Genomic DNA, 24,461 nt, shown 5'->3' with positions numbered 1-24,461 from the left:
CTCTTAATAAGCCAAGTAAAGAAAGAACATACACCAAACAAACAGATTAATCACATTATTTTTCCAGTCAAGGGGAGGTAAAGGAATAAATTCCAAACTTAATACAAAGTGTACCTTTTTATACCAAGGGAACTCCAGAAAGTTGGCAGCAGAGCCACCAAAGAGCCTATTTCCAGCTGCTGGCACAAAAGTAAAAGTCCCCTGTTGCTTAGAGCACATTGCTAGGGAAGGAGGACAGAAGTGTTAGCAGGAGGGCTGAGCTGCTGTGAGGATCATCACTTCTGAGGCCCCGCCACGGGTTTGACACCACTGTGGATGAGTAGGAGCAAATGTCTCAAAGGCCTTCAGAGTGTAGGTTAGTGAAGAGTTGCCTCACCCAAATTAAAATTCAAATGATCCTCATAAACTCTCATTATTTATAGTCTAAATACCCTCTTGCCATCGTTGCTTCTTCACATGTTCCTATCGATAAGCCCCCAGCAGGACCCCAGTTGGGCATCTGGCCTGCTATCAATGACAACAGGTGCAGAATGATGACATCTTGGCGTAATTCATCCTTATAAACAACTGAATTAAACAATTTCACTTAGGTCATAAGTGGATTTGAAATATAAAACCTATACACAATCACCTGTTAAAAAACAAATGTGCATTTTTTAATTTAAAAAATTTTTAAAAAATTTCTAAAACCTTTCCCTGGATTAAGAATGGAAATTTTGGGAAATCGTCTCAGTACTTAATGACACATCTCCAGGGAGCCACTTTTTGTCAAGGGAACATTTAAGAGGATAAAAAGGTATGTAAGGCAAGCCCCCTGTCCCCGTCCCCCAGTAGTATGTATGTTTTTATTTTTCCAGTTCTGGTAAGCATCTAAAATTTTTCATTATAGATGTTTCATCCAATTAGTATTAAGCATGTATTATGTGCAAGGCACTGTGAAGGATTCTTGCCTCCAAGAAACTACAGACCTAGTAGGCAAAGGATCATGTACAGAGTAAATATTGTCTTTTATTAACATCTAACTGCCATAAAAAAAGAAAGTATCTTTGGAGGAGGAAATTTCCCATTACACCTAGTGATTTTCAATTGTTTCCCTCCTTCAAACTAAATACCCCTCAGTTTATAAATAAGCTTAAAAAGCAATTAGTTTGTGTGTATGTATTGAAGGGCTATTCTCCCTACTTCTCCACTACCTCACCGCCACCTAACTCAGTTCATCTTCAGTTTTATTCAAGGTTCCCCATATCTGAAAAGAAAAGAAAAAAAAAAAAACTGTCCACATATAAGAGCAAAAAAACTGACTTTCCATATATAAGAGCAGAGATTAGTAATATAGTACTATAAACATGGACAAGTGCAAAAAGCTACAGTAATTTAAAATCCTAAACTAAACAGTCACTTAAATAGGAAAGAGGTGAAGACATCAGTGACCCTGAAGGCCCAAGTACTCACCCCTTAAATTTATACTTTAGGGTTTAAGAAAATGCTCTCTACAAACCCCGCCAGCTGTTGGTATCTTCTAGATCAGTATTTCTCAAACTTTGAGATACACCGTGAGGAATATGGTTAATACGCAGATTCTGATTCAGTTGTGGCGGTGAAGCCAAGACGATTTTAACAAGTTTCCTGCTGCTGCACATCACACTCAGAATGGCAAAGTTCTACAGATCATCTGGTTCTGGTCATGACTTATCCAGTCTAAACAGGGCTCCAGAAGTGGTCCAGTAACAATCTTGTACATTAGGACAAGATGCAAGGGGTAGAAGGGCTAATGGCTATAACTGTGGCTATCATACGCTTATAATTCAAGCAAAAGCTTATATGAAACTCAGTACCTTTTGAGTAGCCTGTCACACAGGTAGGGTGAACATTTTAAAAAAAAAACTCAGTTCCTTCTGTGCTACAGTACTTCAAGAAATTGTTCTTAATCTTCAATAACCTGTAGGGCATTATCTCAAAGATGAGGAAAAGTGAAGGAAGTGACTTGCCCAAGGTCATACACTACCATGTAAGAGGCAGTATCAGGTTTGGAACCAGACCTCTTAGTCTCCAAGGCCCACACATTTTTTACTCGATGACACTGCCTCCCTAAACACTTCATGATTAAAAACTCAGAGCAGTTGTATCTCTGGAAGGTAAATTTTTACATTTCTAGTAGCAATGAAATTACAATCCATACCCATGAAGAGATGCGAGCCTAAACTCTGCATTTAACTGGATAGTTTTTCTTATAAAAATTTTTATAGTTATGAATATCTTTAAAAAGTAAACATTTCCCACATTATCGATAAAATATTAAAACCCTGCAGCAAGCCTGAGGACAGCACTAGGGTGTTAATGGCTTAAAAAATGATTCCAAGGTCTGCATGCCTTCAGGCCTAGGGCGTTTATTACTAGAGGCCAAAGGGCTCTTGGGATTTCTTTTGCCTTGAGGAGAAATGGCAGGAACAAGCTGGGGGTTTGAGGAATGGGGCTGCAAAAAGGATTTCTGTAACTCCAGTGCAAAATGATAGTCCGTATGTTCCGGCATCTCCCATACAGGTACCAGAGAGCCACACTTCTCACAGGCCACTTGGTCCTCAGTAGCCAGCAGACTTGGGGTGGTAGTTGCCTTCTGAGCCCTCTCCGGAGCAGCCTGGGATGTGAAAGAGGCAGGCCTGCTTGGGCTGTTCTGGGTCAAATCCATCTCTGCAGGAGTTGCTTTAAAGGATTCGAGCTTGGAAACCTCTTCACAGACAGGGGCAGAATCTGGATATTTTTTTGGAAAATAGTTTGGTAACTTTTTAGGGCTAGACTGTAGATTTGGTGTAGGGATGACTGAAGGATCATTAAGCTGTTTCTCCTTTAGAAGCACGCTTTTCTGCTTAAAGAAGGGCTCAATTCCTGTAGTACAGCTGGTTTGGAAAGATAACGAGGGCTTGCGTGGTGAATTGCTCTTGAGGGCCTGGGTAGTGGTAGTAAGAGATGAAAGTGGAACTTCTTTGACCACCTGCTTTTCTGTAGCTTTTTGGAAAAATGATTCCAGAGAAGTGGTTGCTTTCTTAGTGGCTGTCACCGATGGGCCACTTCCCTGGGTCTTAGTTTCTGGACTGGTAACTGGCACCTTTGGCAGAGAACTTGAGTCGTTACTCAAGAAGACGGTGATGTCTGTGCAAGATGAAGGGGCAGGGGCAGAGAATTTGGTAGCACAGAGGAAAAGCATTGTGAGGGGAGGGGACCTGTATGGAAAGTACAAGAACAAGATTAGCACCAGGTCACAGATTTGAATTACAAATAATGGATTCTGGTTCTGCCACAAGAGGCAATTATTACTGCATTGATTCTCAAAATTTAGGGTTATTAAATTAATATCGATTCAACAAATCTCGGATGGGCAGAGAATTTGCCTTTCTAACAAGTTCCTAGGTAATGTTGATGTTGCTGACCCTAGGGCCACACACCTTGAAAATCGCTGACTTGGTGAACCAAGTCGCATGTGTGTAAGCTAGATCCCCTGACAGCTAGGTATTATTATTTTTGTAACATAACTGCCTTAGAACTGCTTTAATTCAGGATTAGGGCAAGAAATTTTACTCAGGGCAACAAAAAAGCTTTTAGAATATTTAGATTAGAAAGACTCCTGAAAAATACCATCTCCCCCATTCTCCTGTTTTTAAGAGGGCACCACCTAACACTAACACTGAGAGGCTTTCAACTCTGGAATTTCTGGAAAATGAAATTCCACAATGGCTTTTGGTTATCTCTCCTAGTCACAAAAACATTTTAAGAAATTTCTCCCTTAAAGTTCCTCATTATGTCTATTACCAAAATAAATTTTCATGAGTTGAATTTCAGAAGATGAAATGTGCTTTTATATACAGATTAGTCCCTCGATGAGGTAAAGAGTAAATGCTATTTTTAAGTTATTACAACAGTATAGTATCTCACTGTCCTCCAGTCTCATGCGTGGGGACAGTCTTACAATCAGATCATTTTGATGCTTCTCTATCAATAAGTTTCATGCTCTTGGTGAATAATATCTATTATAGTCTGTCAATTTATAAGGTTTCATATGAATACAATATCACCATTATCATTTTGTTCAGTAAAAATGTTCAATCTTTGAGAATAAATAAATATACTAGGTAGTAAAAGTTAAGTAAATTATTCTAAAAACAAAGACTCCAACCTTAGAGACCCCCTTATATTGAATGTCTGTAAACATAGTAGTGATTGGCCCATATATTTAGATAAGCAATAACTTAGGTGATTAACTAAACTTATTTCTTATAATCTTCAATATAGATCTATAAATAAATAACCAATTTACTTTTCTTGCATAATTATATTTCCATTGTGAATTTGGAGTACCTTTTTTTAATGTAACAGACTATGTTAAAATAGTTAAAGGATTCCAACACTGAAAATAATATCTGGACAGTAAATGAACACACTCCAATCATATATTTGGTTATTTTACATGACCAACTGAAGTTTATTATATGACATTTGGTATTATACTAGTGGAGCTTGTAACTAAGTTGGGATGTTAGAAAGAGATTATCGATGAATATGGGTCAGTTTCATTATCAAGGAAGATACTTTTAAGATAGAAAAATGAAGGAGTTGAGAAAGAAGTTCCCAAGTGTGGTGGCTATATTCTTAAAACTTGAATTCTGCACTCCCAAGTGCAACTGGTCGTTCCCCAGACTATTGCAAATTCATGCAGGTAAGGATGGTATTTATTCTTGTTTTGAATTTTTAAAAAAATTATTGATTTGAGAAAGAGGGAGAGAGAAACACCGATTTGTTGTTCCACTTATTTATGTGTTCATTGGTTGTTTCCTGTATGTGCCCTGACTGGGGAATGAACTGGCAGCCTTGGCCTATCAAGGCAACCCTCTAACCAACTGAGCTACATAGCTAGGGCAGGATGATATTGGTTCACTCTGAATCTCAAGCCTATCCCTGGGAACTGGACTACACCAAACATAGGCAAAGAGGTTGCAGCCGAGCTGCCTTTTTTTTCCTGTTGTTTCTACTGTGTTCTCTCCTTTGTGCATGACTATTCCCCTCTGTAATAGGTCCTGGAGCCAGAGTCACAAAGAACCTATCTCAGCTGGAAAGCTTATATACCCACTAATTTTAGAGCAAGACAGGGTATAAGTCTCTTCTAAGAAGATGAGCTAGGAAAAAACTCACCATCTGGTTTGTACTCCTGAAGTATTACAGTTCCTGATGGCAGCAAATGCATCCTGGCTCATTTTGTGAGCTTCATAGCGGGTAAGGGCACAGCAGCGGCGCAGACTGCTGAGACGTTTGTCTCCTTGCACACGAATGCTCACGGCCAACTGGGTGGCTACCCTGTCATTCTGTGGGTGTAAAAGGATTGAGAACAGAATGAAAGTTACCGTGAACATCTGGATTCTGTATACTGAACTGCGTGAGAATGTAACAGGGTGCTGAGCAAGAGGTCCCCAAATCCCCTACTAATCTGGCTTTTGGGAAGCAGAATCGGAGCAGGGCCATTGAGAGTTACTTTGTGTATCTAAAAAACTTGGCCAGTATTTTAGTAATGCTAATAGCTGTGCTTGCTGCTCTTGGAGCCAGGGGCATGGGCGTGACTCTAACCTGTGATGCAGCTAGGAGTCGAAGAGCAGGCCCCCTGGTTACTGCATCTGTGCTTGCAGTTTGGAGGTGGTCCCCACAGGACGGGACCAAGCCTGCCCAGGCTAACAATGGAAGCAGAGAAAGACAGAAGAAACCAGAGTACTGGCATGTGTAACCCTTTGTGGGAGGAGTCAGAAATGGGGTTATTGAAGAAGATCCATGCCAGGATTTAAACCCAAGTGTGGGGCAGCCATGTTCTTTTAACCATGTGGCTTGGGAGAGGAGAAGGCTGTCTTGGCCACGTGGTTTGAAAGGAGGCAGAAGGACCCCCACTGGCCCACCATGAGGAGGGGCCATGCAGTTTTGTATTAAGAGCAGAAGCCTAGCCAAGCACAGATGACTGGAAGAAGCCAGAATACAGATGCGAATCTGCCCAGCTAAGTTACAGACTTCTATTTTTTTTTTCCTGAGAGATAGTACCCCTGACTGGCCTAGTTTGGTAAGGGGAGGCAGAACTGAGTGACTATGGGTGTTTTTTTGTTTCTAAAGAGAATAGGATTTAATGGCAGAATTCCACCATTATTCTAAATGTATATAACTTTTGAATAAATAGTTCCTTTCCTTTTCATAAGACTCTGGCATTGGGAGACACGGTTTTACCATCTGTGGGCAATAGAACCCAGAGGAACAGACCCAGAGTGGTTCTGTTTCAAGAGGACATTAAAAGAGCTAGGGTGACAGAATGGTTTGGAAATAGTCAAGTTTAATCTAACTTTTTTTTAAATTGTGCTATTTTGGAGTGTAAGAAGATATTGGAGAAAATATAATTTGGATGATGGATTATTAGAATATCTAGGAAATTTTGATAGGAGAGGGGAAGAGGACAGAATAAATGAAAATGGACTCTTCTGAATGCTTTTTTAATAGTGTCTATGTAGGAAGATTATAACAAATACCTACAGTACTATATTCTATTTTGTGACTGAAGGAAGAGCTCTTATAAGTAATTGTCTGAAAGGAAGTGCTAAGCTAGGATATCAGATTGAGCAGTGGATCTATTCTTTAGTCTGCCCTGATGCTCTTATATTTAATAAGAGCAGAAGTTTTCACTGGCACCTCCTGCTTACAGCCTATCACTAGAAGATAAAGTGTAGTGAGCCTGCCTCTAGAAAACAAGATCATCAATTCAAGTCTAGCATCTGAAGTCTAAGCATCTGAATACTCTTGATGCAAAACAAACTAAGAAACAAAGGTCAAGAGGCAGAAATAGAAGAAGATTTAAAAAGTCTATTATTGGGATCCCCTCAAAATGAAACGATATTAATGAGAAGAAATACCCCTAGGCAAAACCAGTCAGGAGCAGCTATTTTAGGGGATAAAAGTACAATTTGCATTTTTGTGCATTTTGTAAACACTATTCCTACAGATTTGTATATCTTGAGAGAATACAAATTGGCAATTACAAAGGAGTTCTTGTTGACTAAAACCATTTAAACATAACAGAATGCCTACAACTTATCAGCTACTATCTAGATATACAGGATAGAACAAAGTAAAATCCAAGCCCTAATGGATCTTACCTTGTAGTAGGAGCTATAGTTAATGAACAAGTAGACATGTAATAGAAATTACTACAAAGTGCTATGGGAAAAAAGCAGAGTAAGGCAGAGAGTGCTGGAGGCTGCCTATATAAGAGGGTAGCTAGGGATGGCCTCTTGAAGAAGGTGAAATTTAAGCCAAGACCTGAGTCAATAAGAATATAAGAGCAAAGATTCTCCAGGTTGAAGGAACAGCAAGTGCAAAAGTACTAAGGTGAGAGTTTGCTTGGGGTGTTAAATAAAAGGGAAAGAGGCCAGTGGAATGGAGGCTAAAGAGGAGGAAGGGAGAGAGGATAGGAAATGAGATCAGAGAAGAAGCCAGAGACCAAATCATATTGATCATTATAGAATAAAAGAAGAAATCCACACATGACTTATGTGTAAAGGAAAGCCAGTAGAATATTTTTAAATAAAGTTACATGCCCATTTATTCTATGTCCAGAATTAATTTTGGCATAAAGCTCTTTTAAGCTTAAAGACAGATTCACTTTCTCAGGTATAGCGACTGCCTTGGGAAGTCCCAGAGGCTAATAGAGATGAGAACGGGGCGACACCTGCTGGGCAAAGTCAAATAGGCCCCCAATACAACCTGGATCACACCCCTCTTTATGTTACTTACCAAAGAACAATTACAACCCATTCAGCTAAAAGGGAGCACATAAAAGTAGTTTTGGATGATTCCTGACAGTATACAGTTGATGTGTAGGACTCCTAGATGTTTCAAAAGGGACGGACACATCAAACAATACCATCAAGAAGAAAAAAAATTAAAAAAACAAAACCTCACAGAATGGGAAAAAAAAATTGCAACTTATATATCTGACAAGTGATTTGTACCCACAATATATAAAGAACTCTTAAAACACAATGAGGAGACAACCTATTTCAAAATTGAGTAAAGGATCTCCATAGACATTTCTCCCCAAAGGATAAGAAAGAATATGGCCAATAAGCACCTGAAAACCACAAACTTCACACCCACTAATAGGGCTAAAAATTTTTAAAAGGCAATAACAAAAATGTAGAGAAATTAGAACCCTCTCACATGGCTGGGAATGTAAAATAGTGCAGCAACAACCTCAAAATACTAAACGGAGTTACCATGTGACCCAGTAATTCTACTCCTAGGGATAGAGGAGCAAGAGAAATGAAAACCATGTCTACAAAAAAAGCTATAAATGAACATTCATAGCAACATTATTCATAATAGCCAAAAAGTAGAAACAACTCAAATAGCTATTCACTGATGAATGGGTAAACAAAATATAGAAATATTTACACAATAGAATATTATTCAGTTACATAAAGAAATAAAGTGCTGATACATGCTACAATGTGGGTAAAACTTAAAAATATTACGATAACTTAAAGATGTCAAGCCACTCAAAAAGGCTACATACTGTATTATTCCATTTCTATGAACTGTCCAGAATACTAAGCCTATACAGACAGAAAGGAGACTTAGTGATTGCCTAGGGATGGGGAGCAACTGCTAATAGGTACAGGATTTATTTTTGGGTGATGAAAATGTTCTTAAACTGTCAACTAGTTGAACAACTGGAAAACACTAAAACTACTGAACTATATATTGTAAATGGGTGAACTTTTTTAAACAAGTGAATTTTATGGTATGTAAAATATACATCAGTAAAAAATGGTTTTGTTCTTTTTTTCCCAGAAAAGTGGATAAAGAAACAAACCATCAGATGTCAAGTCTCTGAGTTAATACTCTGTCTCTAAAACTGTCAGTACTTCTTTCTCACATGGTCTAGGTTTTTACTTGCATATGATTTTTTAATTAATTAATTTTTAGAGAGAGGGGGGGAAGAAAGATGAGAGAAGTATGAGAGGAACATCAACTGATTGCCTCTTGCACGGCCCCAACTGGGGACCTGGCCTGCAACCCAGACGTGTGCTCTGACTGGGAATTAAACCAGCAACCTTTTGGTTCACAGGCTGATGCTCAATCCACTGAGCTATACCAGCCAGGGTCACATGGATTAGGTTTAAGTCCAGTAATTTACAGTCTAATACCTAAATGTTCTGCTTAATGGCTCTTTCCTCTGATAAAGATCCACAAAAAGGTTGAGGTACATAGTAATGAAGGAATAGTCTTTACATTCACAGATCCAGGCTTTTGAAGATCATGTTGAGTTTTATGGAAGAAGGCAAAAGGTTTCTTAAAATTTTTTAGCTGATATCTTTTTGCATCTTTCCTTCTACTCTATAAAGTAAGATATTTTAAACTGGTATTTAAATCCCAAATCTCACCCCAGGAATAAAGAAAAAATCTTACGTCATTTCGGTCCTTTATTAGTCTCTCCTCTAATTCCTGGGCTAATTGCAAAAGCCACCATTGTACCTAAAAAAAAAGTATTGAGACTTTAACTGTTCACTTAAAAGCCACAGGTTTATTCTAGAACTAGATGGTGGATTTGTTAATCTCTCTCCCAAATGGAAGTATGCAATAAATTTTTCCCCAAAACCAAAGGATCAACAGATCATAGAAATTTTCAGAACTCTAACCTGCCCTAGCTCAAAATTTTCTTTTTTCTTCCCCCTGCTGGCATGCCATCAGGTGAATTTCAGGCATGTTCCAGCCCTGAGAAAGAAAAAAAAAAAAACACACATATTTGAGGCACAATACCCTAGGCCTTCCAAGTTTTCATTTACTAAAAAATAAGCAATTCCATTTCAAATTTCAGTCATTTCCATTTTACTTCTTTTTAGGTGGAAAAAAAGGAAAAATAAACAAACTTGTCAACTTTCAGGACACAAAAAACAACTATCCTCTTCATACTTTACAGCATAAAAGTTTCATCTAATACTAATTCCATCTAATTAAACCCTGTGCAGTTACCAAAACGTACCCACTAACCCCCTTAGAAGAGGCAATGTTCTGTCAAGAATGTCTGCCTACCTGTTCCCGAGTAACCAGAGCTGTTTGTCCTGGGAAGTTCTTGCCACAGCCAATGCTTTTGGGAATTTGCCTGGGTCTAACTGGATCATGTTCAATTCCACGGCACATGGCATATAGCCAAGATCTAATAAAACCAGCAAAACTCTTTAAGGTAAAAGTTAATGATTATTCTTGTTTAAACAATATATGTATATGATATTACCCCTTTATCCCCTTCAGGAAAAAGGTAAAGTTTGTCCAAAATTAAGTATACCTTGCCTTTGACAGAATCCCTGCCCTTCCTAATGAACTCCAATGCAATATATCAATTGCCGAGGAGAGGAATGCTGGTTACACTTTCCAAAGCCAAGTCATCATTTGTATTTTTGAAAAGTGCCGAGCAAACCACTGATTAATATCCCCAAGTTTTTTGATACTTAATAAGCCTAAATAGAAGGATTTTAAGGAAATATTAGCATACATAGATACAAGGTCTGTCCAGAAGGTATTCAGCCATGTAATATGAAAAATAGAGACATTTATTGGAGAAGATAAAAGATACAAGAAACACTGTACATAGGACAATGACGCCTCAGTCCCCTTCAAAGTAGCACCCTAGGGCTTCACACAGTTCTCCCAATTGCCATTAGCTGCCCCATCACATTCCCCTGAATCTCATCGACGGTCTGAAATCTCTCCCCTTTCAAAGGTGATTTTAGTTTTGGGAAAAGCCAAAAATCACAGGGCACCAAATCTGGGCTGTAGGGGAACCAAGTCACCTGGGTGATTTGATGTTTCTCAAAAAAACTGCATGAGATGTGATGCATGAGCGGAAGCAGTGTTGTGATGAAACTGCCAATCACCAGTTGCCCATAGCTGCGGCCTTCTGAATCATCTGAATAGTTTCCATGGAGGAATGTTCAAGCTTAACATAAAATCTGATGCAAGTTTGTTGCTCTACTTGCTCAGTCATTTTGAATGTGATGGCCACACGGCACACATGCTCACTCAGCTGCGTCTACCACCCCCACTGACTAGTACAGTGAAGTCATCATTGTTCATACATGTGCATTCCAGTCCACTCTCCTTGGCTGCCAAGTTACATTGATGTCACACAGACTATTCTTGTTATATTAACAATGGCTGGTCTTTTTCTGGACAGACCTCATATATCCAAGCTTCAAAGTGACAGTTCCTTGGCCCTGGCCAGTAGCTCAGTTGGTTAGAGCATCATCCCAGTAAGCCAAGGTTGTGGGTTATAAGGGCATATATAAGAATCAACCACTGAATGCATAAATAAGTGGAACAACAAATCAATGTTTCTCTCTCAAAAAAAAAATTGAAAAAGAAGTAACAGTTCCAATGAACCTATTAAAATACATGAAAAAAACTAGACTGACAGGTCATGGCTATCTAATATTTGATTTCTTTAAAGATTTCATTTTTAGAGAGAGAGGAAGGGAAGGAGAAAGAGAGGGAGAGAAACATCGATGTGTGAGAGGAACATCTCTATTGGTTACCTGTCTCACACCCCCAACTGGGGACCTTACCTGCAACCCAGGCATCTGCCCTGACTGGGAATTGAACCGGAGGCCTTTCAGTTTGCAGGCTGGCGCTCAATCTACTGAGCCACACCAGCCAGGGCAGTTATCTAATATTTTAAAGCAAAAGGAGCAATAAAATTACCTTGAGGGACAAATGCTAACTTAAAGCTAGGCTTAGGTTTTACTAAATGTTTTAGTCTATATTTGAATTTAGTATTTCCATAATGGTTATGATTGAAAAATATTAGGGATTACTTACCCATTCTTCTCCCCAAAGTGACTCTGGAGCTGAGATTCAGTGAACTGGGTCAGTTCACCCATGTATTCTATCCCCAGGATTTCAGTGACAGAGGCTCCCAGCTTTCCTCCGAGATTACGGCTAACAAAAAAGACAAAGAATTTATAGTTCATTTCCCAAATATCTAGTTAATAGCAGGTACAAAATATTTGGCTTGTATAAGTAGCTCTCCAGAAGGTTCAAGGAAAATGAGAGCAAATATTGGCCCTGTAGACTATTAATATTGTACTGTAAGACTAGATGATTCTGGGAACTCAGATATTCTGGGAGTTAGGACCTGGGAATAAGACTAACAATAGCAAAAACAAAAGGTTAAAGTCATTAATTATCATTAAGCCAACTGTACATAAAACTAATTGTACAGAATCTATTGTCCCATTTGGGGATTAAAATTCCAACCCTCCAACAAATCCCTTCTATAGCTAAAACTTTTTATATTTAAGAATAAAAAATCTTCAGCCTGGCCTTTGAGGCTTCCTATAATCTGTCTTCAACCAATCTTTTCAGTACTATTTCCCTCACTTCTCTTCCTCAATATGGTCCAGCTAAACTAGTTATGTCCTATTTCACTGAAAATACCTCATACTTTTTCCCTCTTTGTACTCAAAGCATTGTCCAAATCACTACTGCTCTTCTATCTCATCTGACTCTCCAAATTTGCCAAATCTCAAAATAAATCCCATGCCTCTTTCATAAATCCTTCTCAGATTACTCTTCTCTTCTATGAACTTTGGTCACTACTTGTACAATTCATTTAGCAATTACATATAGTCTTGTGATACCATTTTTACCGTTACTTTGAACTGTTGTATTTTGTCCCTTCAACAGTATTATAAGCCCTTGACAGAGACACACAACAACTGGTAGGCACAACCTAGTTAATCATTTTATTTGGCTGCTTTCATGCCTAGTTTGGGAGCAAGTCAGTAGTCCTGAACACCTCGATAGGACATTAGAAGAAAAGAGGTAAAACTCCTATTTATTTTGTTATTTAGTAACAGACTTGAATAAAAAGCCTAGAGGGAAGTTAAACATACATCTAAAAATCAGTTCATTAAAAAAAAAAAAATCAGTATTAAGTATCTTCCATAGATAATCTAGAATTGAAGTTTCATTAAGAAAAATTCTGTGTTTCTCAAAATTTCTTGCATTATCTCTCTCCCACCTTCCTGGTACCAATTTTCCATGGCTCCAATCCTTCGTAAGGAACAGAAGAAACTGCAACCAGAGTGTGCCTGCATATGAAATTTAAGGGGCTTCCCAAATACTTACACTTTGTTAATAGGCATGTGCTTGAAGAGCTGCGGGACTGACCCATGTGAGACCAGGGTCTGGTGGTTGGGCTTGTTTAGTCCACAGGCCAGTTTTGCCAGGACCTGGAATATGGAAAGTGTAAAAACATCATTGCTGTCAACACCCACACAGAGAATTGGTGAATATTAACATACACATACACACACAGGTACAACTTAAGGGCTATACCTAGTGGTGTTCACATTAAAAACAAACAAAACCAGAAACTCAAGACATCTCTAAACCTTGGTTTCCTACAACATCTTCACCAGAAAATATGAACCACCATCGTCATTGGCATTGTTCTTTCTACATCTATTCTTGGTTTTCCTTTAGTCACTTTTCCACCCACATGTATTCCTAAGTTTCTCCCACTTCAAGAGGGTAAAAGGCAGAGAAGCTGCAGAAGAAACTTATGGTGCACTTCTTAACATATTCACATGAAAATTCTGAACACACTTGTTTTACCAATTTATTTACATTTCTTGATTAATGGTTAGTCTACTTTGAGTCCTGGATTTAATACATGCTACCATAAGTTAGTATCTCTGGTAGAGATCGGGCTCAGAATCACCCTCCAATAGCAAATATACTATAAACAAGACTTCAAAATGAAAAAAATTTAAATCCTTGAGAATTCTTTTCAAAGAATAAAATATTTCAGTGGTGTCATTTCACAAATTAAAATTGGTAGGGAAAACATAAAACCATTCTTTAAATTCATTGGACAAATTCTCTGGAAGTCCTGGGCAACATTTAGTCTGGTTTATGTTACCACATGAGGACTTTTGTTTTCCTTCCCTCTACTCAACCAGGAAAATAAAAACAAAAAATAAAAAAACCAAACATCCAAACTCGCTGAGTAGTTTGTCACTTTGCTCTTATTGGAGGGAGGGGGAGAAGGTAGTAACTAGTAATCGGTCGCTGCCCAATTATTGAGCCCAATCAGGGGATGAGGACCCCAGGCCCTCACCGCACTGTAGTCAGAAAGCCAGGTATTCCGCCCCTGGATTGAGAATTGTATTCCATAATCAGAATAGTGTTCAAACCATAACGTTTTACTATTGCATTTCTCTTAGTGCTTTCATTAGGAAAGGGGCAATAATCAAAGCATAGAACACCTAGGCCTCTCCACATAAGAAATGAGATGTTACTAGAATATTCAGCAAATGAAAATAGATTCATACATAAAATTCGAAGAATAGCCTCCTCCTTCCTACATAGTTCAGTCATTAAGGAACTGCTTTGGATGCAACTATATAAATAAGCATTTTCTGCAAATTTTTTCAGCCTGCTTCTTAGGAAAATATATTTTCAACGTTGATTCCCATATGAAAGAATTACTTACGCTTTTTTTTAAGCCCTCAATGTGGATTTTAAATAGAAACCCATTGCAAACCATAGGGGTAATGATTTAAATGCCCCTCATGTCTGTCCTTGCTGTATTTAACTACAGGTATCTACGTTTCTCTTGGAAATCTACCATTAGCCTTCACCTTATTGTGTGAAATTCCAGCCGAACACTGAAACCCAGTGTGCCTCTCGATGGCCGCTCTCATTTCCTCCACAATCACTGCCCCCACGGTGAGCTGTAGGTCTGGAGAGGCGGTGTTCTCAGTCTCAAGAGAGCTGAGCCATTGCAGTAAGCCTTGTTTTCGCAGCTCCTCTGAAAAAATTTGAGAGGTCACATTTAGACAGTTTCTAAATCAGAATTTTTGTTATCTAATGCAGAAATGCTTGGATTTAAGGTACTTTAGATATGTAGGTTTTCACAGAAATGGCAGCCATTTTAGAAGACTACTTGGTACTTACAAGAGAGATCAATTTCTCCTTTATACTGATTCCATCAGCCTTAGCTTCAGCGTAGGCTGAACCTTATTGTTTTAATATGTCGTAAATATTTTATATTATCTTTAATAAATGATTTAAAAGTATATCTGTTTTTTCTCTCCAGTTCTCTTGAACTTTCTTCCTCCAATTTCTCCTTGTACTTCCCCCAAAATTCTATCATTTTAATCAGTTAGAATACATTCAGAATTAACTCACACTTCAGTGTAAACTTAAGTCAGTATGTTGTATATATTTTTAGAGGTACGTTCCAATTGAGTATCTTAAAATCCCATCAGAAACACAAGAAGATTTATTCTCCTGACAAGCTGTTTAAATTAGATATAGCTTTGGACTCAGGGCCTTGAAAATAGCTTACTAATTTAGAAGTAGTCACAATTTTGAAAAAGCATAAACATAATTATATACATAATTATATAGCGAGGAAGACAGGTACATAGGGAATATAGACGTGCTGATTTAAAGTGGCAGTAATGAGGTATGAATAAGGCAAAATAATATACTCAAAGTATCTTGGAAAGGTAGAATGAAGGTTCAAATATATAGAAGAGAAAGATGAGCACCTAGAAGGAAATATCTCCCAAAAGTTGAGGGCTGCTAAGCTTCTCTCCTTTGCTGGCTTGTCTTCCTCTTCTAACACCCTAATTGTGGATACTGAACAACCTTCTGCTCTTCTTGGTATATCTTCTTTTTCTGTTGGTGAACTGGTACTGGCTTATGTTTCAATTTACTTAAGATGAGTATGTACAAATCTTAATCTCAATCCTGCCAAAAAAAAACACTAATCCCTTATCTCTACCTCCCTACAAAAAAGGAAAAAAATTCTTGAATGTTCCACTATAGTTTCAAACTAAACATAACTAAAATCAATCTTTATTGTCTTTCTCCTCAAAGATTCTTTTCTGAAACAACCCATTTCTTAATAAAAAAAAAAAAGATTTATTTTTAGAGAGAAGAGAAGGGAAGGAGAAAGAGAGGAAGAGAAACATCAATGTGTGGTTGCCCCTTGCATGCCCCCTACTAGCAGCCTGGCCTGCAACCCAGGCATGTACCTGACTGGGAATTGAACTGGCAACCCTTTGGTTTGCAGGCCTGCACTCAGTCCACTAAGCTACACCAGGCAGGGTGACAACTCCTTATTTCTATTAATGGTTTAAAATCCAAATAATATTGTCTTCTTTTTTTCTTTTATTCCTCATTATTTAGTTAACAAAACCCACTTCAAAATACTTCACATATCCATCTCAACCCACCTTGTTTTATTCCATTTTTTTTTCATTCTTGCTTAGACGACCCTGAATGCATTCTACACAGTGCTAACAAATTAAATATTCTCAAATACCAGTGTTATCAATCTTAACTGCCTATTCAAAATTGCCATTGGCTGTCTCACACTTATGAAATAAAGTACCAACTCTGTAAATGGGCTTTGAAGACTATCTGCCCTTTTCGATTTGTCTTCCACTAATCCCAAATTTGTTATATCCTTTCAATTTCCTGAACATACCATGTTTCTATCTCAAGACATCACTTATTCTATCTTCCTGTTCTTACTCTTTAATTCTGTTCTTCTCCCCTTTGCTTAAATAAATCTTATCTATACTTCAGGGCTTATCTCAAGTCTTACCTATGAGGAGGTCCTCTTCAACTATTCTAGCTAAAGAAAGTCCTTTAGTTCTTATCTGTAACAAGTATAGCATAACTGTTAAGAGAACACATTCTGCAGTCAGGACAGATTCAAATATTGCCTTCACAACTTACTGTGTGACTTTGAGCAAGTTACATAATTCTCCAAGCTTTAGTTTTGTTGTCTATAAACATGAGAGTACTGTCCCTCATAGGACTGTATACTGTACCTCATAGAACAATAAGTACAACATCATTTAAAACCATATATTAGTGTTTAGTATTAGGTTTGGGAAACAATATAATTTATTGAAGTTGTAGGGTTTTCTGGGCTTGTTTTCTTCACCTGATCTTAGCCAAAAGGCCAAGAAGTGATGGGCTCTTTTTCTTAATTAGTAGAGCAACATTTCCCTGTTTTAGATTTCTTCGTTATTGCTCTCCTGGGTTTGGTAATGTTGCAAACCTCTGTTACTCTGTATCCATGTCAGTTGAACAGGACCACAGATTAGCAACATTCCTTTGTTTCCTTCTCTTCTCTAGTTGATAAGAACCTATAAAAAAATTGGCATTTCTTTGATACACTGAGATAAAAGGAGAAGATTCACTACTACAATGAGAAAAGACTTTCATCCTTTCTATTGAATTATCTAGGTACCTTTGTGGGAACCAATTGATTAAAAAAAAAATGTGGGAACCTATTGGTGTGTTTTCTATTCTGTACCATTTATCTGTATATCTCATCTGATACCAACACCACACTGCCCTATTTACTGTAAAATTGTAGTTAAATCTTAAAGTTAGGTACTATAAGTCAGGGACCCCCAACCGCCGGGCTGCAGACTATGGACCGGTGGTCCGGGCCTGTTAGGAACCAAGCCCACAAAAGGAGGTGAGCTGGAATGTAATGTGCTTGAATCATCCCAAAACAATCCCACCATCCTTCTGCCCCAGTCCCTGGAAAAATTGTCTTCCATGAAACCGGTCCCTGGTGCCAACAAGTTGGGGGCACTAGTATAAGTCTTCCAATTTAGTTCTTTTTCAAAGTTGTTTACCTATTCTACATCCGTTGCATTTCCATACAAATTTTAGAATCAGTTTATCAATTTCTACAAAATCCAGTAAGGATTTTGGAAGAGAATGCAATATATCTGTAGGCCAGCCCTGGCTGGGTAGTTCGGTTGGTCAGAGCATTGCCCTCATATACCAAGGCTGAGGGCTCAATCCCTGGTCAGGATACATACAAGGAAGGACCAGGGACTGCACGAATAAGTAGAACAATAAAGTTGATGTTTCTCTCTCTCTCTCCCCCACTTCTGCTCTCTAAAATCAGTAAAAATAAAAATTAAAAATCTGTAGGCAAATTTGGGGAGATGAGCTCTAATGGTATTTAGTCTTTTAATCTATGAGCATAGTATGTCTCTCCATTGATGTCACTGTCTTTCATTTATCAGTAATGTTTTGTAATTTTCACTAGTTTTTCACATGTATTGTTAAAATTACTGCTGATAATGATTTTAATGCTACTGCAAATGATATTGCTTTTTAAATTTCAATTTCCCATTTTTTAATTTTAGTATATAGAAATAAAACTGATTCTAATATTGACTTTCTCCCCTGTAATCTTGCTGATCTTACTTATTCTAGTTTTTTTCAGGGGCAGGGGGTGAAGTAGACTTTTTACAAATACAGTCATGTCACCTGCGAAGAAAGTTTACTTTTTCCTTCATATCTAAGTATCCTTTATTTCCTCTTCTGTTCTGATTGGACCATGTTTCTTGTACTCAGTATAATGTTTAATAAGAACAGGCCTAAGAGTGTTGATGACTTGTGTCAAAACTTCAGGGTTAGACTGATAAATCTCTGGCTAGACCCTACAACTCCAGGAACCATAACTACAAAAAAAGAAGCCTCTGTACTGATAACAGGTGTGCCCTCCTCTCTGCTACAAGCTGATTAGTGCCTTCCAAGCTCCATCGAGTTGTTGGCAGAATTTATCATCTTGCAGGTTATAGGACTGAGGTCCCTGTTTTCTTGCTGGCTTGTCTGCAAAAGGCAGCCATCAGAGCCTAGCCGTGAGGCCTTCTCCAAAGGCCCTGTCACAACATGGCTGCTTGCTTCTTTCAAAGCCAGCAAGGACTCTACCTTTCACAGCTGATTTATAACTTTTTATATCAATACCCTACTGTTTCATTTCATGTACATTCAGAAGATATCCAATGTGTGCTTAGAAAGAAAAGAATTAAGAGCAAGCAAAGGGAGGAAAGAACAAATGAGTTCCTTAGCTAACACAGACTAGTTACAAATTGGTTCTGAAGGGAAATATTTTTACTGTGGCAATTTTTGAGTATTATTTTTAAGTAACCCCACACCTTAAACTTTACACACACACACATAACTATTTCAGAAACAGAAAATATAAAGTTGCAAAAGCAACTTGGCTGAGCAGGACTGCTAGCTTTGAATTCATTAAGAGGCAGGACAGTGCCCTGGCTGGATGACTCAGTTGATTAGAGCATCAGCTGATACGCCAGGGTTGGGGCTTTGATCCCCAGTCAGGGCACATATGGGAAACAGCCAATGAGTGCATGAATAAGTGGAATGAACAAAAACTGATGTTTCTTTCTCTCCCTCCCCCAGCCCTCCCTCTCTCTCTTTCTCTCTCCAAAAAGGAAAAAAAAAAAGGGCAAGATGGTGAAGGTTATATGCACATAGATCAGCTAACTTCTGTTACCAGTTTTTTGTTGTTGCAACATCAGATGACTCAGGAATATTATATGCAATTTCATAAACCATTTATTAGACATAGCAATATTCTGAACACTATAAATAATAAGATGGTATCATTGCATCTATCTGTAAGCTTAATATTTAAACTATACACTCTAAAGCAACAGATACCTAACACATAGAAATATGACTTCTTTAACTTCTAAATAAACACTGGCATTTAAAATAAAAATGTATATGGGTAAGAAAGATAGGTGAAGAAGAGAGAGGAGCATGTCCATTTGAGTTAATATTGGACCACCAACAAAAGTTATATTCCATCATCTTCAGCCAGAAAGCTGTTTGAGTCTCAGCCAAATACCAATGGAATGTGTAATAACAGTTCTCATTCTGAGGTATATGGGTTTCAGAGGATCTGTGAATCTCCTGAAAATTGCACACTAAACTGTCTTATGTGTAGATTTGTATTTTTCTGAGACAAGACAGGTTTTCAAAATGATATGTAGCCCTCAAAAAAAAAAAAAAAAACCTTTAAAGATCTGATGATTTAAAGCATTGTAAAAGAAATTCCAAATGTTTATTTAAAAAAAAAAAAAGGCTACACAATAAAATGTGATACACAAAGCTAAGACCAAAGAAAACCTTCCTTATTATGATCAGTAGGATCTCTGACTCTGGTTCCAGAATAATAAAGATTCATGACATGTTTCATCATCAAATGGTTATGTATGATAACTTTGTCTCTTTTAAGTGGCACATTTTTATTGTCCATTGTATTTTCCGTACAGAACTAAAGGATCTACAGACTCCAGCTTGATAAACTCTTCTATATCAGAATCAGAGAATAAAAAAATTTCTAAATGCTCATTCCCACAAGATTCCCTAGACAGTTCTACTACCCTTCAACACAACATGTTAATGGCAAATTATACAGCAAAGGAAACTTTAATACTTATTTTAATACTTTACATCTTTTTTTAAAAACATTAAACCCATGGGAAATTCACCACTGTAACTAGAAATAAGCTAATTTCTGGAGAAATCTGTATTGTTTCAACAAGTAATAACAGATTGCCTTATTTTCCCCCCAAGAAGTTAACTTGCCACAGATTTGTATCCAGTTTCCTTTTGGCTAATGTCCAATAGTTAAAGGTGTTTCTTTTTATTTTCTTTTTCTTTTTTTTAACTGAAAGCTGTTCTGAATAAGAACAATGTTACAAAATAATCTAAAACTACATGTTACAAAGAGGAGAATAGATACACTGTTTTGAATATAGCCATGATCAAAAGTACTAGAAAATGTCTAAGTAAAAAGTGTGAACACCCAGTTGAAAAGCTCTAGACACAGATTTTTTTGGGAAATCAGCTGAATTCTATTTTCATAATATTTGATTAAAAAAAGTAAGATCCAGATGCTCTTAGATCTGATATCTAGAACCATCATAATCTAATATTACCACAAAAGCAATTTTTGTATTGCCCTAATTTTACTCGTCTAAAAAAATATTTTTAACCATCAAGTACATTTTCTTTTTCTTTCATACAGATTATATCACAAGTTTTTGCCAAGTAGGTAAAGTAAATAAAGATAACTCATTTTAAAAGAATAATTTCTCATTCCCCATATATCAAGTAGAAAATGAAAAAAATCATGATAGCAATAAAAAAATTAAAACATCTAGGAACTATGACAAATGAATGCACAAGATCTTTACAGAAAAATTAAAGCTTTAATAAAGATGTTATAATTGGTTATTCATATAATAAAAAAAGGAATCTCGATTCCTACCTCATACCCTACAGACATTTACACAATGGATTGTAAATCTAAATGTGAAAAGCAAAACAATAAAGCTTCTAGAATAAGACAGAGAATTTCTTCAAAACCTTGAAATAGGAAAAGATTTCTTAAATAGGATATAAAAAAATGCTATCCATAAGGGAAAAGAAAAAGAAATTGGACCAAATTAAAATGAAAAACCTCTTTTCATCAAAATCCACCATTAAGAGAGTGGGGGAGAAAAAAAGCCACAGACTGGAGATATTTACCATATGAATATTTGACAAAGGATGCACATCTAGTATAAAAAAGTCCTATAGGAGGAGAAAAGACAATCCAAGAAAAAAATGAGCAAAAGACTAAAACACACACTCTACTGAAAGGAGATCTCTAAAAGGTCAATAAACTTACAAAAAGGTGTAAGGGACATACAAACTAAAACCATAATGTGGTATCACTCTATACCTATCAAAAAGACTAAAAAACAAAAGAGAAAAGAAGCAAGGATATGGAATAACTGGAACTCTCATATGCTGCTACTGAGATTATAAATTGGTACAATCATTTTGAAAACTATTTGGTACTATCTATGAAAGCTGACTATAGACAAACTAAAGCTAAATTAGGTAAGCCCTACAACTGAGCACTTCTAGTCACATACCCAACAGAAAAGCATACATTTTGTTCACCAAAGATATTTACAAAAATGTTCATAACAGCACTATTCTTAGTAGCCTAAGACTGGAAACAATCCAAATACTCATCAATATTAGAATGGGTAAATTGTAGTATATTCATATCATAGAATTATGCACAGCAATGAGAGTAAACAACCTCAACTCCATACAAAAGAGTGGATGAATCTCACAAAGAAAATGCTGAGTGAATGAAGCCAGACTCAAGGACATACTGCATATGGTCAATTTTATAAAGTTATCGTAGAAAAGGAGGGGGGGCAGGGGAGGGATAGGTGGTGATTGGAAGGTCAGGCAAGGGTGGTTCCTAGGGTTCTGACATTTTTTGATCTGGGTGATGCTTACTCAAATTGGTTTACTTTGTGAAAATTAGTCAGGGTGTACACTTACAATTTGTGTATTTTATATCTATCAAAAGTTCAGATGATAAAAAAAAAAAAAAAAAAGGAAACATACTAGATTCCAGATCTCAGAAGAAGCTCATATATTGCAACAGGTAAGTGAAAATTTTTTATTTAAAAAATTCATTAAAAGTGCCCTGGCCAAGTAGCTCAGTTGGTTAGAGGACCATCCCAATATGCCAAGGTTGCAGGTTCAACCCCTGGTCAGGACACATATAAGTATCAACCATTGAATGTATAAATGAGTGGAAAAAAAATCGATGTTTATCTCTCAAAAGTCAATAAATAAACATTTTTAAATGTATTAAAAGGAATATAAATGAAGACCTAAAACATTGGTGAGATATGGTTACTGATGGGATAATTTAACATTAAGATAACTATTCTCTCTAAATATGTAAATTTAATGTAATTCCACCAAGATTTCTTTGAGGAATTCACCTAATGTATTCTAAAATACATACTCAACAATAAAGGTGCATAAATAGTTAAGAAAGTTTTGAAAAATAAAAGCAGAGGGGAGTCCTTATCAAATATTATGACATATTACAAACAATAATAACAACAGTGCGTTTCTGGAGCAGGAGCAGACAGACTGAAGTGACACTGCAAAAACAGACCCACTTCTATATGCGAGTTGAGGAAGAATGAATTGTTTAATATATAATTGTTGCCAAAACTAGCTCACACCAAAAATAATAATTAGGTGACTCCCTAACTGAAATAAAAAAGGTGAACTCCATATCACCGAAAACCTAAAAATAAACTAGAAGGCAAATAGAAGAAAATGTAGAAAAATATTTGTGTGAAATTCTAGTAGAAAATGAATGTCTAAAATGAGATTCAAAATGCACAAACCATAAGGTGAAAAACTGATGAACTAAAGAATTTTGTTCAACAAATTATGACATAAACAAAGACATTTGCAATGTCAAAACAGACAAAGGACTGATTAATCACTGGGATACACAAGGAACTCCTGGGGGGAAAAAAAGGCATGAACTCCAATGGCAAATTGGGTAAAAATTATAAATAAGCAATTCACAGAAAGTAGAAACTCAGTTGGCCAACAAGTATAAGAAGAGATGCTCAACCTCAATTAATAAAATAAAGCAAACTAAAAATACAAAAAAAAAAAACAAAACACCACTTTATAGCCATCACACTGGCAAAGATTTTTAAACATTAGATAATGTCAATTGCCGATGAGGGTATGGGGGAAAAAGGAGTTCTTTTGTACTGCTATGGGTGGTAGGGTAAACCACTGTAGCGATTCTGGGGGGCAAATTGGCAGTATTTAGTGAAACTAGGTATATGTGTATACCCTATCACCTAGCAGTCCACTCTTGAAAACATTACCCAGAGAAACACTTGCATAGGTCCCGAAGAGCATGAATGAGGACAGTCATCACAGAAACAGTAGGAAGCTAGAAGCAATCAATGAGTTCATCACCAGGAGAATGGTCTGTAAACCTGGTAGATCTATACTATGGATTATGCTGCAATAAGTAAAAGCAACCAAATATGCATAAATACAGCTATATAGATAAAGCTATAAAATTACCACTGAAAGAAAATTAAGAAAAAAAACGAGCTCTATAACACAATACTATATTGTAATTGAAAGGCACAAATTTTAAAAGCACATACACAAAGCAACGATGTATAACTATAAAGACATAAACATATTTAAGATAGACAAAATACATTGGTAGTGCCAAAGGGTGCATGAAGTTGGGAGAGAGTGGGAGGAGTCCCCATAAAGAGAAAAAGAAGTAAAATAAAATAAGAGAAGCCTTTCACAACTCCCAGTACTTGAGGTCAACCTTAAAAACACAAAAACAAACAAACAAAAAAAACCCTTCACCTTTCTTATGATAAAGAAACCAAGTTAAAATAATATAATTACCCTGTAAACAATGGAAGTGCCAGACTTCTGTTGATAACCCTAACCTGTCCTAATCATATCTAAAGAGAAACTTGATTTCATACAGATCTCAAGCTTCTAAAAATCTATATACCTGGAAAGATAAGAGAATTTGCATATCCTTCCATGTGAGCCTTGTAATTCATTCAGGTTGCAGTTTAAGTTTCTTTTCAGTCAATCCAAGAGTATCAGTGTGACCAAGCAAAGCAGGTTCCAAAGGCAGGAAGCAGAAGCAA

The 24,461-nt window shown here is 36.9% G+C and overlaps 1 protein-coding gene across 1 annotated transcript in view; it reads right to left on the bottom strand.

The window, feature by feature from the left end:
- Nucleotides 1-2,281: 2,281 nt before the first annotated feature.
- POLH (DNA polymerase eta) overlaps nucleotides 2,282-24,461 on the bottom strand; it is a 28,938-nt gene continuing 6,758 nt past the window's right edge. Inside the window, exons 5-11 of the mRNA XM_054569413.1 lie at nucleotides 14,718-14,887; nucleotides 13,201-13,304; nucleotides 11,890-12,009; nucleotides 10,108-10,231; nucleotides 9,484-9,549; nucleotides 5,182-5,351; nucleotides 2,282-3,218 (exon numbers count right to left, since the gene is read on the bottom strand). Coding sequence (XP_054425388.1) covers nucleotides 2,327-3,218; nucleotides 5,182-5,351; nucleotides 9,484-9,549; nucleotides 10,108-10,231; nucleotides 11,890-12,009; nucleotides 13,201-13,304; nucleotides 14,718-14,887 — 1,646 coding nt within the window. The 3' untranslated portion in view covers nucleotides 2,282-2,326. The remainder of the gene's footprint in view (nucleotides 3,219-5,181; nucleotides 5,352-9,483; nucleotides 9,550-10,107; nucleotides 10,232-11,889; nucleotides 12,010-13,200; nucleotides 13,305-14,717; nucleotides 14,888-24,461) is intronic.

Source organism: Pteronotus mesoamericanus, unplaced genomic scaffold (assembly GCF_021234165.1).
Source record: "Pteronotus mesoamericanus isolate MK-2021 breed Mesoamerican mustached bat unplaced genomic scaffold, CSHL_Meso_final contig_20, whole genome shotgun sequence".
Taxonomy (NCBI): domain Eukaryota; kingdom Metazoa; phylum Chordata; class Mammalia; order Chiroptera; family Mormoopidae; genus Pteronotus; species Pteronotus mesoamericanus.
The sequence above is the reverse complement of the archived record's forward strand: the minus strand, read 5'-3'. Positions and strand labels throughout refer to the sequence as shown.